This window comes from Dicentrarchus labrax, unplaced genomic scaffold (assembly GCF_905237075.1).
Source record: "Dicentrarchus labrax unplaced genomic scaffold, dlabrax2021, whole genome shotgun sequence".
Lineage (NCBI taxonomy): Eukaryota > Metazoa > Chordata > Actinopteri > Moronidae > Dicentrarchus > Dicentrarchus labrax.
The window spans coordinates 12,501-26,028 of NW_026136762.1; the positions used below are offsets into that span (position 1 = coordinate 12,501).

The 13,528-nt window shown below is 41.3% G+C and overlaps 1 protein-coding gene across 5 annotated transcripts in view; it reads right to left on the reverse strand.

The window, feature by feature from the left end:
• Positions 1 to 13,528, reverse strand: part of grin1b (glutamate receptor, ionotropic, N-methyl D-aspartate 1b) — a 51,011-nt gene that overhangs the window by 5,562 nt on the left and 31,921 nt on the right. For all 5 annotated transcript variants that reach the window (XM_051393703.1, XM_051393702.1, XM_051393704.1 and 2 more), the window contains 8 exons: positions 13,094 to 13,258; positions 9,787 to 9,905; positions 8,930 to 9,042; positions 8,656 to 8,804; positions 8,005 to 8,162; positions 7,689 to 7,850; positions 7,150 to 7,259; positions 6,677 to 6,822 (listed from right to left, as the gene is read on the reverse strand). In XM_051393703.1, coding sequence (XP_051249663.1) covers positions 6,677 to 6,822; positions 7,150 to 7,259; positions 7,689 to 7,850; positions 8,005 to 8,162; positions 8,656 to 8,804; positions 8,930 to 9,042; positions 9,787 to 9,905; positions 13,094 to 13,258 — 1,122 coding nt within the window. The remainder of the gene's footprint in view (positions 1 to 6,676; positions 6,823 to 7,149; positions 7,260 to 7,688; positions 7,851 to 8,004; positions 8,163 to 8,655; positions 8,805 to 8,929; positions 9,043 to 9,786; positions 9,906 to 13,093; positions 13,259 to 13,528) is intronic.

The window sequence follows — 13,528 nt, forward strand, 5'->3', positions numbered from 1 at the left end:
ATTCTATAGATTGAATTCTTTTTGTAGTTTTTGGAGATTTTAGATGCTTATTAAACTTAATAATTTTACTGTTTTAATTAGGAATGTGTTGTTGTTTGTGTCCTTATTGTCTGCTGTATCTGTTTCTGTTGCCTAATGTAATATATGAGTAATATCTGAATAATATATGGAGGTTCACTCCTTCAGTGAAGTCCAGAGAAGTAAATAAAGACTGAACTGAATTGATTTTATTTTGGAAAGGCAGCTGAACCTTCAGTCCGTCTCTGAGTACAGTGTGAGTCCTACAACCCGACACACAGTCACTGCTGCAGTTAATCAGAGGAAAGAAGAAGAAATAGTCCTCGGGCTGCAGCAGTGCGTGGAAAGAGGGGAACGTGTGGCGTGAAGCGGCTGGTGTCGACAGCTGTCACGCGTCTGTCACATCCCTGCGGACTGAAATCACTGCACAATATTTCATCTTCAAGATTTTATCATCTACTCTCTTACAGCAGAATCCTACAGTGCTTTATTAATATTATAACATTAATAGAAATATTAATACAATTACAAAAATATCCTGTGAATTTAAACGTCTAATGTTAAATAATGTAAACAATCCATAACTGTAAAAAATCATAAAATTACTGCTTATTTAAAGAAAATTTCAATTTTTTTACATAAAAAGTTAAAATACATTTTGAAAATGCTTTTCACAGATATTTACTATTTATTTAATAAATTAAATTCTAGTTTAACACTGTCAATATATTTCTAAAATGATTAAATTAGTGACATTAACAGTAAAAAGTATTAGTTGTGTAATTTTAATGTATTAGTTAGTGAACTGACAGATATGTTGTATAATGATGGAAGTTGAATAAATGTTGTTTATCAGTGTATAAGCATTGGTAAACTGTCCAAATACAGTTGTTATCAGTGTAAACAGCAATAATTACTGTAATCTCACAGATAATGACTTTTATTACAGTTCTATAACTTTTAACATTCACATTAAAATAATAACAATCCAATAATAACAGCACTCTGCTGTAAATGTAAGTCTGATTATTGTATTATAGCAGAGTTCACCTGGATTTATAGATCATTGTTTTACACTGTAAATATCTTTAAACATACAACTGTATTTTAATAAACATTGTCAGTTATTTTACTGTATTTCTTTGGCTGCAGCTGCTGGAATATTACTGTTTTACAGTTTGCTGTGTGTGAGGCTGCTGGTGTCGTCAGCTGTCGCATCTCTGATTCTGTGGTTTACAGTAGGAAGCAGCAGAATCAATACTGTTATTGACTATTGATGGTTTGACTCTGCACATGAGATTTAATGATGAGAGGAAAAATACACAATATCACCAGACTTATATTTACTTCATATACAAACTATAGTAGAACATTTTTATACTGAACAAAGCATTTCGAATTTTCTGGATTGTTGAAAACACATTCAACATTGTCAACACATTCAGTTTGAAATGGAAAACAAAATCAATGAATCACATTGATCATGAATTAAGAGCACCCAAACGGACACAGACGATGTTCCCAGAGAGATAAATGAGCCCACAGACACATTCCTGGATCCATTTCTACATCGGTGAAACATTAAAGTCTGTCAGCAGCGACAGAGCAGCGGAAGACTTTGATCATCAGTGGAAAATAAAGAGAACACCATGAACACTGCCCTGCAGACCTGAAACCCTGATCCTGGTCCTCACCGGGAACTGAACACCAGCAATCACTCACATCGGTTTAACCCTCCCAAACCTTCAGCAGCTGCAGTGGGAAGATATCTACAGAGAGATACAGCACACTGACACCTTTCATCAAATCTATAATCAATAAACAGGGAATAAACTCTAGAGCTGGGTCCTATATGGAGCTGATTCAATCAATAATCAATAATCAGAAGCTGTCACACACTGACTGTTTACCATCCACTGTTTAGATCTTGGTGCTTTTTAACTCTAGATTTGAACCGGATGAAGGATTTTAGTCATCGGACGTCTGGATCTTAAGTTATCAGAGAAACAAGATAATTAACATTGTTAAGGTGGAACTGCTTTATTCAGTGTGTTTAAGGTGGAACTGCTTTATTCAGTGTGTTTAAGGTGGAACTGCTTTATTCAGTGTGTTTAAGGTGGAACTGCTTTATTCAGTGTGTTTAAGGTGGAACTGCTTTATTCAGTGTGTTTAGTGGTTTTAATCAGCGGGTCTGTTTGTGTTGGAGAGGAGGAGACCTCTGTGGATCATTGGGCTCCCGGTAGAAACCTCCTGAACCATGAACACTGAAGGAATCCTAACCGGGAGAAGCTGACTGCAATGGTGGTGAAGACAACAACTCCCATGATCCCACGCTGCTTCACAACTTCATCACACTACCTGTTTTCTTACTGTTTGGATGTGAAAAATCTCTATTATGGAAATAGAATATAATTCATAGGTATATTTTCATTAGTGTACAATAATATAAAATAAGAACTGTTTTTATCTACAGAGGAAGCCGCTCCTCCTCTGGCGGAGTCCGCCATGTTGAGCCACCATGTTTCTACAGTAGCAGAGTTTCGCAGCCACTGCCACAGTCCTGATGTCTGACTGTAATCCACCTCCTGCAGTGTCTTTGCCTCCTCTCCACTCTCTGAGTCCTGAACGATGAGTTACATTAAGGAGGAGAGCGAGGCTTCATTCAGCTTCTACCTCCAGAATACAATCTGCACATTATTATAAAAACATATTTGTATCATTATTTCAGTGTGATCTGTCCCTGTCTCACCTCTCTGTGAATCTGTTGATCTGTCTGGTTTCCTGTCTCTGTGTTTTATGTGCTAATCCCCCTCCGCTAACTCCTCGCCTTAAGACACAGCTGTTTGAAGTGCTAATCATCCTCTGCTAGCTGCTAGCCTGTAGCGGCTACCGTTTGAAGTGCTAATCCCGGCAGAGAAGAGATGATTATTAATGCGTTTGAGTCCAGCTGCTGACGAGGCTGCAGAACATCTGGAAGGAATATATATACATATATGTAATATATGTTCCTGTTAATGTTCCATATTTACACCAAACACACTGCTGCTGTTCACTCAGCAGAGGAACTCAGAGCCTCGCTCATAATGAAGAACAATAAGAAGGTCTGTGGTAGTTGTGATCAGATCCCGAGGCCTCGCTGTCTCAGAGAGGGGACCTCTGCCCACAGACAACAATAAAGTCTCAATGGATCTTTTATGAGCTCTGAAGCTGCAGCAGGCGCTTTAATGACTCGCAGTTATTCTCAAGGAGACAGAAGGTCGTCTGCTGGCAGCCAATACGCAGTGACCACACAGTGACATCATCGCTCAGGTGAGTGAATCAGCTCAATGTCAGCATCAGGTTTTAACTCAAGAGAAGCTTCATACACACTCTGTACAGATACTGAATACTACAACTACTGGGTGGTACACTGTGGTACTGTGTGGTACTGTGTAGTACACTGTGGTACTGTGTGGTACTGTGTAGTACACTGTGGTACTGTGTGGTACTGTGTGGTACTGTGTGTGTTGGTCACTGTGGTACTGTGTGGTACTGTGTGGTACTGTGTTGTACACTGTGGTACTGTGTAGTACACTGTGGTACAGTGTGGTACTGTGTAGTACACTGTGGTACTGTGTTGTACTCTGTGGTACTGTGTAGTACACTGTGGTACTGTATGGTACTGTGTAGTACACTGTGGTACTGTGTGGTACTGTGCGGTACTGTGTGGTACTGTGCGGTACTGTGTGGTACTGTGTGGTACTGTATGGTACTGTGTGGTACTGTGTGGTACTGTGTGGTACTGTGTGGTACACTGTGGTACTGTGTGGTACTGTATGGTACTGTGTGGTACTGTGTGGTACACTGTGGTACTGTATGGTACTGTATGGTACTGTGTGGTACTGTGTAGTACACTGTGGTACTGTATGGTACTGTGTGGTACTGTGTAGTACACTGTGGTACTGTGTGGTACTGTGTAGTACACTGTGGTACTGTGTGGTACTGTGTGGTACTGTGTAGTACACTGTGGTACTGTATGGTACTGTGTGGTACTGTGTAGTACACTGTGGTACTGTATGGTACTGTGTAGTACACTGTGGTACTGTGTGGTACTGTGTGGTACTGTGTAGTACACTGTGGTACTGTGTAGTACACTGTGGTACTGTGCGGTACTGTGCGGTACTGTGTGGTACTGTGTGGTACTGTGTGGTACTGTGCGGTACTGTGTGGTACTGTGTGGTACTGTATGGTACTGTGTGGTACTGTGTAGTACACTTTGGTACTGTGTGGTACTGTGCGGTACTGTATGGTACTGTGTGGTACTGTGCGGTACTGTGCGGTACTGTGTGGTACAGTATGGTACTGTGTGGTACTGTGTAGTACACTGTGGTACTGTATGGTACTGTGTGGTACTGTGTGTAGTATACTGTATGGTACTGTGTAGTACACTGTGGTACTGTGTGGTACTGTGTAGTACACTTTGGTACTGTGTAGTACACTGTGGTACTGTGTGGTACCACAGTGTACTGTAGTATTCAGTATCCGTGTAGTGTATAGCAGCTCTGTCTGTGTGCCCTCTGGGTGTTTATAACTGATCTCAGACCAACAACAGAACACATTAAACTTTGATCTGAAGCCCAGAACTGAGTCTGTGAGTCTGTGTTTGTCAGCAGATCTGAGATCAGTGACCTCTGACTCATCCATATAGATGAGGCACATCTGTACGTTTATGTACGCTGACATTATACTGCATGTTTATGAAGAGCTGGAAGCTGCTGCATTATAAATGTAAAGACGTTTATAATTAAATATTCATATGACTTTATTATTCTCCTAAAAACAGCAGAATGAACTCAAACGCAGCAGCAGGATCCAGTTTCATGAATAACACTGATTTCTGTCTTCATTCTATTTGTGTTTGTTGTGTTAACAGTTTATAACAGAACTGGTTCAGTTTTTAAATTCAGCCTCAACTTTATTATTATAGCACCTTGCATACAGTTTAGTGCAGTTAATAAACAATACTACGATCAAAAATAGAATATAATGATAAAAACGATTTTCCAGTATAAATTTAATAAAATATTAAATTATTTGCTACATTGATATAATGCAGAAAATAACCATTAAATCCCCTGCTGTCACTGTGTTTCCCTGCAGCTGAAACCTGGTGGATATTAATGTTTGTGGAAGAGGTTAATAACTCCGGACTGTGTGTGTTCAGAGACTCTTTATCGCCGACATTTGTTGTTGTTGTTGTGACGCCAGCTGACGGACTGAATCCCTGCGGACTCTGGCAGTCCTCTGACTCCACAGGCGGCCTGGAAAAACGCCTAATGTTGGTTTTCCCATCATGCTTCAGTGAACCTCTCTGTGTCGATGACGATGTTTTTTTCTGCAGGTTTTGTTACTGAGACTTTATGAGACAGGACTCAGGTTTGAGAGACAATATTTGAATTATTCAGATATCTCTCTTTTATTATGTCCAGAAAAGTCGTCGTTTGTTTTTTTCTGATATAATTAGATAAAGTCTGGTTTGTATTATTTAAATCAAATGAACTGAATAATTTAAAAGTAATTCATAATCTTGTTTAGTTTCTAGTTTAGCTTTTAGTTCTTAGCTGAAGAGGAAATATTATTATTATTATTATTATTAATAAGATGCAGTTTGTTGTTTGAGTCACTGCTAAGGGAAGTCCAGGTATCTTATTCTGTATTTATTCAGACACATTTTGAACTCTTATTCGAGTTAATTGGAGCTGAAATGATTGTTTGATTAATCGATTAGTCGAGAGACAGAAAATGATCAGCCACTATTATAATAATCCAATAATTGTTTTAATTATTTTTCCATCAAAAGCATCAAACATTTCAGCTTCTCTTTGTCTTATGTGACAGTAAACTGAGTATCTTTATATAGTCATCTCTGGACAAAACAGTGACAGCTTCGTCTTCAGTCATTACTTTATATTTACTGACTCTCTACAGACCAAATTATTAATCAAGAAAACAATCAGCAGCTAATCGATGATGGAAAGTTTTATATGGTTGTTTTTTAAGGCAGGGTTGAGCTGTAACTGCACTGTTTGGAGTTAATGTATTTTATTGTATTAATTTATAGAGCTGGGTATTAAAATGAAGGCAGTCTGCTAAAGGCTCTGCTGTGGGTCCTATAAAGCTGATGTACTCATCACTTTATCCAGAGGTGAGAGTAAACCAGCTGGCATCAGATCAGCTCCGTTCGCATTATAAATCCTGTTTTTATAGTCCAAACCAGCTCCAGCCAGATCAACAGATCAGCACGTTGGTGTGTTTGAATGTTCTTCCCTCCACTGCTCAAACTAAACTCACAACAACATAAACTTTAACCTTAACCCTTCATCCTTCAACCTTTCAGCTGCCTACAGTTACAGCGATGGTTATTACGAGCAGTAACGACAGGTTCATGGTGGTAAACATGATGGTTGAAACATTCAGATACTGAAGACCCTTCATCCATCGATAAATACTAACAAAGGTTCAAGGGAGTTTTTGTCCCTGGGAAGTAAAATAACATAAAAGCAACAGCAGCAGAAAAATGAGCCGAGCAGGTTAGAATCAGTGTACGCACGAGCTTACAGTAGAGTTCAGTTAGAGTACGATAGAGTAAAGTAAAGTAAAGTAAAGTAAAGTCTGGTACCTGTAGGTTCTTCCTCCAGACGTTCACGGCAGCGAAGGCGAGTTGCATCTGTTTCCTTCGAGCGTCTTTGTGTCGTTTGTAGGCGATCTCAATAAAGATGAGGAAGATCCCGGCAACGATGCCACCGGCAACCAGCATGAACACACCTGAGGAGGACAGGTGAGGACAGGTGAGGTGACAGACTCTTTGTCAAATTACATTTAAAGCTTTTTAGATGTCAACATGGACAATTGAATACCCTTTCTTCTTCATTACAGCAGCTGTGTTCCAGAGTTATGAAAGCATTATGTGAAATGAGAACAATTCATTCATCTAAAGCAAAACCTGACATAAATAATTTTAGTACTTTTTAATGAATTTTAATGGTTAGCTTAAAATCCTCAGTGACCTCAGTGGAAACCCTGAAATCTGAAAGCCAACCATCATCTTACGTATTCGTACAGACGGTTTTAGTCTGTAGGTCTGTTTCCTACCTGCCATGTTCTCGAAGGTGAGGGTAGCGGGGGCGTTGCTCCTGGAGTCACACTCCTGGTATCGAACCCACGTCTTATCCAGGTCCTCCATGAAGCCATTCTCATGAGAGCTGAGAAGAGACAACGAAATGTATTATCAACACATATCAACACACACCGATACCCTTCTGATACCCGTAGAAAGGTATCAGAAAGGTATCAGAAGGGTATCAGCAGGGTATCAGAAAGGTATCAGAAAGGTATCAGAAAGTTATCAGCAGGGTATCAGAAGGGTATCAGAAAGGTATCAGAAAGTTATCAGCAGGGTATCAGAAGGGTATCAGAAAGGTATCAGAAAGTTATCAGCAGGGTATCAGAAGGGTATCAGCAGGGTATCAGAAGGGTATCAGCAGGGTATCAGAAGGGCATCGGCAGGATATCAGAAGGGAATCAGAAAGGTACCAGTAGGGTATCAGCAGGCTATCAGAAGGGTATCAGAAGGACATCAGCAGGATATCAGCAGGGTACCAGTAGGGTATCATCATGAGGGTATTTGTTACCTGAGAATAGCCAGAGAAACGTTCTGTTTCCATGGACTGTCTTTCCTCATTCCAATTCCGAATCCAGAGCGGAAGAAAAGCTCTCCTGTCGTCACCAGATCGCACTTCTGCGATGCCTCGAACTCCAACACAGCGCTGTCCCAGATGAAGGCATGAAGCTTACTGCGGGAGGAGGGGGGACATTAAGTATGTGGGAGGTGGAGATCAATAGATGCAGGTGGACCGTACCAGTCTACAGTATCACATTGCATCTCTGAGGTACATCGACTAACTCCAGGAATATATTTTGGGGTTGCTAACTGTTTAAATAGCCTACTTGTCTCTGACGGCCTGGATGGCCTCAGCAGCGCTCTCGTAGTTGTGTTTCTCCATGTGCCGGTACATGGTACTCAGCTCCACCTGCCGTCTGAAGTAGATATCCACCGAACTCTGCTTCACTGTGGCGTAGATGAACTTATCTGATGGGTTACGCAGCTAAAAACAACAAATACAGCAGAGAAATTAACTCGGAAGCGTCCATGTCTCCTGTGGTCTCTTCTCGTCTTCTTCCATCTCCATGTTCGATCCTCTCTGACCTTCAAGGTAAATAAACTCAGGCAACGCTAGATATCAGTTCTTAGTCTTCAAATGAACCCTGTTAATTCCTTTATTACGTTATTATTTCACCCATCTCTCATCTACTCAGTGCATACTCATCAGACCAGGACAGACTCCTCACCATCACATATTCCCAGTATTCATCCATTTACTTTGCTTTTAATTATTTGATTATATTATAAAATGTCTCTTGGATTAACACCTGTTGTTTACATTTTTCTTGATTCATTTGGTAACAGTGGAAGAATAAAAGATGGAGTAGACGATGAGACCTGAAAGGTAGCGCACAGAATAATCTGATAATGAGTCTGAAAATAATAAGAGTTGATAATCTCCAACAGAATAAAGCAGAGCGTTGACAGTGTCTCACCCTGGGGTCATTGATGCCAGTGATGCGCTCCTCAGGCCGGTCCAACACAAGGAAGGCTGCCAGGTTGGCAGTATACGATGCTACAATGATCATAGCAAAACCTGCCCACACCATACCCAGAATCCTGGCTGAGAAACTCCTGGGAGCTCCTACAGACAGACAGACAGACAGACAGACAGGCAGACAGGCAGGCAGACAGGCAGACAGACAGAGGTTGTTACTGTCTGTGCAGTCAGTGGGACTGTAGGATGTGTCAGACTGGAGGAACACCAACCTTCTCCTATCCCAGAGTTCAGCAGTACTCCCCATGAGAACCACATGGCGGAGGACAGGGTGAGGGCGTCTTCTTCTTCTTCTTCACTATTTACTTTAAACCTTCCAAACGGGCTGCAGGCACACAAATTTGTCGTTACATATCATTATATATATATATATATATATATATACATATATATATATATCATTATACTGTGCTGGTATGTTTTTATGGTCTTCAAACAAACTGCAACTTCTGGTTGCTGTAATTCACTCTTCCTAAGCCCCGCCTCTTTTTGCTCTGCTCCAATAACAGTTGAGCAAGCCATGGCCAACTTTGACCCGGTGGCAGACATTAACAATAACTTACCGTCCCTCAGGATTACACACTGAGATTGTGACCTAAAATTTCTGATTTTACAGCAGCCTTTCGAAAACGTTGTGATGCATGCTGCGATGTTTTAAAGCATTAAGTGTGAAAATTTTAAAAATGGTTGCTATTTTTTTGTATTAATTTAAAGTTGAAGGCAACTTGTTCCAGTGAGTAGACAATCTCTAGTTAGTTTGGTGCAGTGTACTGCTATGATTGGTCATACTGGTCAAATTTCAAGGTCGCACAAATTCAAGATTTATTGTGTTAATTGTTGTGATCACAACTTCCTGGATGGACTTGCCACTCCAAATCAAAATGGTTCTAATCTGTATATTAAATGACTACAGGTGAAAATACACACTGCTCTGGTTTTATACTGAAAGCAACAACCCAACATGTTCATCCAGTATTAGCTGAAGCATCAATGACGCCATATGATCACACGTGTGGTATCGTACTGTGCTGTATTCTATTATATGTATTGTATTATATGGTGTGCTTACCTGAACCGGTCTAATAGGTAAAGCATCACTGCCACCACGTGGACCGACAGACCGACTAACAGCCACAGTGTACTCTGGAACGGTTGCATGAATGAATCCAGAGTGCTGCGAGGGATTTCCTAAACACACAAACACATCATCATCATCATCATCATTATAATGGACAACAGTTGGAGGCAATCAATCATGATCAATAAAGCTGCTGTTTCACTATAAATCTCAGCTTATTGCATATTTATAATATATATATAAGTTTGTGTCTGTACTTTCAGGGAAAATAATAAACCAAACTCCCTTTAAGAAATATCACATTTTAACAATTCCTGACGTGTTCGTAACAACACGTAACTCTAGAAACACGAGCTAAAGGCCGTCATATGTCCACAGTCTGACTGTCAATACAGGACAGAAAAGAGCTCCACAAAGGTAGGCCTGTAGCGACCCGTCGACGTCATCGTCAAAAATACGTTGCCGTCAAATTTTTGCGTCGACGCTTTGTCACAGCTCTACACACACACACGGGAGACCAAAACATTGCAGAATGGAGGACGGAACAGCAACGTCCTCACAGAATTCCCAATAAAAGCCCCAATAAAAGAAAAAGGTATCATCGAAGGTATGAGAATACTTCAAATTTAGTCCCAAACGTGAAGGTGTGGTTATTGGCGCTCTTTGCTGTGGTGCTGGTGTGGTATGCCAACTCCATTTGGCAATGTGGGAGCATCTGTGGCGGCGGCGCCCCGTTGTCGCTCGTGGAGGAGACGGTGGCAGGTGGGTGCTGGCGTTGGCTGGGTTGGTTTCATGTTTGTGTGGTGTGTTGTGTGGCTCGGGCTCTGCACACTTCAGTGGTGCTGACTAGCTGTCTTGGCTCTCCGTGCGGTTTGTTCGTGCTGGGTTGGTGGCTAATGTTAACGTTGGCTAGCTACTGGCGCCTAGACAGCTGTGTTTAACTAACGTTAGTTATCATCTAATGTTGGCTTGAATGGTATCTGGCTTACGGCTGCAGAACACAGCTGTCTATAGTAGCTAACGTTGGCTGGCGTGGGCTTTGGCTGCTGGCCTGCTGCAGGCGGGCTGCGCGGGGGGCAGCGGTGGTTGGCTGGCGCCACCGGGGTGCGTGGAGCCCGGGCATGAGATTGATTTGGCCAGCGTTGGTGGTTGTTGTCTCCTTCGCGAGTGGCAAAGAGGTGCCTCCGTTTCAGAGAGAGAGCTAAGATGCGTTGGTTAGCCTAGCACCACCAAAGTGCACAGCTGCTAGATCTAGCTAACGGTAGCAAGAGGATTGCAGTAGCTTTTAACGTTATCTGTTTAACGTTAGCTAACTCACGTTAATCGTCCAGTTAGTCGTTAGATTAGTCGACTAATCGATAAAATAATCGCCAGATTAATCGTTTAATAAATAATCGTTTACCCCCAGCCCTACACAAAGTCCTCTGTCCTCCAGATATAGTTTAGGAACTGAGACGTCCTTCTAGATGGCGCTCTGAGATTGATGTCAGGGTCACAGACAGGAGGACGGAGGAGAGAGGAGGCACAAATCAGAGAAATGAGAATGGCCCAGAGAGATTCATCAGCTGTGACTGAGCCTTAAAATGGAGGTTAATCAGTTGGTTCTGGTCCCAGTCTGTAGTCCTTTTTAAACAGCAGTTCTTTGTCTTTGTGCCCTGTAGACCTTTAAATTAAATCTATAAACACACTAATAAATCCCCAAAACTACAACCCGATATGACGTTAATATCGGGTTAAAAATAAAATAAAATATAGACTGTAATATAACATATAAGAGTCTACAGTCTATATTTTATATGTTATATTACAGTCTATATTTTATATGTTATATTACAGTCTATATTTTATATGTTATATTACAGTCTATATTTAGTTTTATTTTTTTCTTAGTTTTATATTTACACTTATATTGTTTACCTTGTGTGTTATGTGCAATCACTACTGTTTCACTGTAGTAGTATTTTGTTTTTCTTTTCTACTGGCTGCAGGTACAAAGAATGCATTTCACTGTGCATTGTACTATGTATAACTGTGCATGTGACAAAACCTCTTATCTTATCTAAAACTACAACTCGATATGATGTTCAGCTCAAGCCACTGTCCACTGATCTAAGATCTGTCAATGAAAGCAGCGTTAAACCCTTTTATATGTAGCTGAACAGTCGGAGGGAATTCATTCTGTCCATCTGATCCAGAATAACACTGTTATGATCAGCTGGGGCTACAGATCTGACCCTGGATCAGACGTGTTGAGGCGGTGTGACGCCGCCGGAGGGTCGATGGAAACTATCGACCTGCTTCCTGCTGCGGTGGAGCCGATCGCTGGCTGTGAACTGGGTCACTGACCAAAAATATCCCAAAATATCCTTCAGAGCGGTGAGACAGACACCAGGTCAGTCTGACTCCATCACACTGAGAACAATGGACTCTCTCCTCTGCTGCAGGTGGTAAACCTGGCAGATTTTGTACCAGACTTGATGGATCACTAATACAAGCGGCTGAAATGAGTTCCCTCTGAAGGAAGACCCAATGACTCAACTTCAGTCACTTTATTTGTCTGTCTGATCTTTAAAAGGTGTAATCGATCCACTCACTGATGATCTGAACACATCTTCGGTCATTTATCTGATCCCTGATCAGTTCTACCACTTACTAAAATGTGGCCTTTTCTGCTTTATCTGGACTAACGTTTAGTTTCCTGCTCCGTGTGTTTGTGTCTCTGACTGCAGCTCCCTCTGAACCCTCTCTGGCTGTCCTTATACTGATGCTTCATGCTGCTGTGTTTGTTACAGGGTTTTCCAAAACATTTTCCAGCAGTTTTCAGCACTTGCACACAAATCATTTACTGGTACGTCAGCCAGAGTTACAGGTAGGTGCTGAGCAGTTATTGGACACACTGTTAGCTCGCTGGAGTGGAGCTGCAGAGTCCAGGGAGTTAACCACAGTTTGGTACAGTTTTCCTCTAACCGTAAGATCAACGACTTGACGACAAAAACAGTGGTCTGATAAACCTGTCACAGCACAAAGATTATCCAACCAACGGTCGAGATTCAAACTAAATTTGCATCTAAGTTTACAATCTTGGTGAGGGGTTAAAATACAGTTAGAATTAGTTTAGAATTAAACATAAATTATTTTAAGGGTTTTTAGTAATTTTAACCAATTCCCTAGTGTTTCGATGACTGTAAAACTACTACTACTACGACACGTTTACCAACTCATCCACTGCTTTGAGCCCAAATGTAGGTCCAGGAACTCAAACTGTAGGAAGTGAAGCAGAACCAGAGAGTCGTGGTACCTTCTTGACGAGGATGGTGAGCCCCTGGTACTTGAATGGTTTGGAGAACTCGATGTACTGAGCACGCTCATTGTTGATGGTGAGGGGAGCGACGATCATGTCGGCAAGACCTCCCAGCAGCTCCCCCATCATCCCGTTCCACTCCTTCTTGTTGCTGTTATTCACCTGCAGGAGGACAGAGGAGGTCAGGGAGATCCTGGCTGTGCACAGACTGTAATGTGGTCAGTGTTTAAACAATAACAAGATTCTTTATCCCGATGTATGGATGTATATATCACAGTAACAGTACAGATGGTCACCTACTGCAGTGGTTTCTGTATAACACCAGATTTTCCTGATATTTTAACAACTTTTCATCCATTCTCTGTCTGTATTCTGTATTTATATCATTTTAACAATCAGACTTAATATTCTTATTTCTGACAGATTCACTGT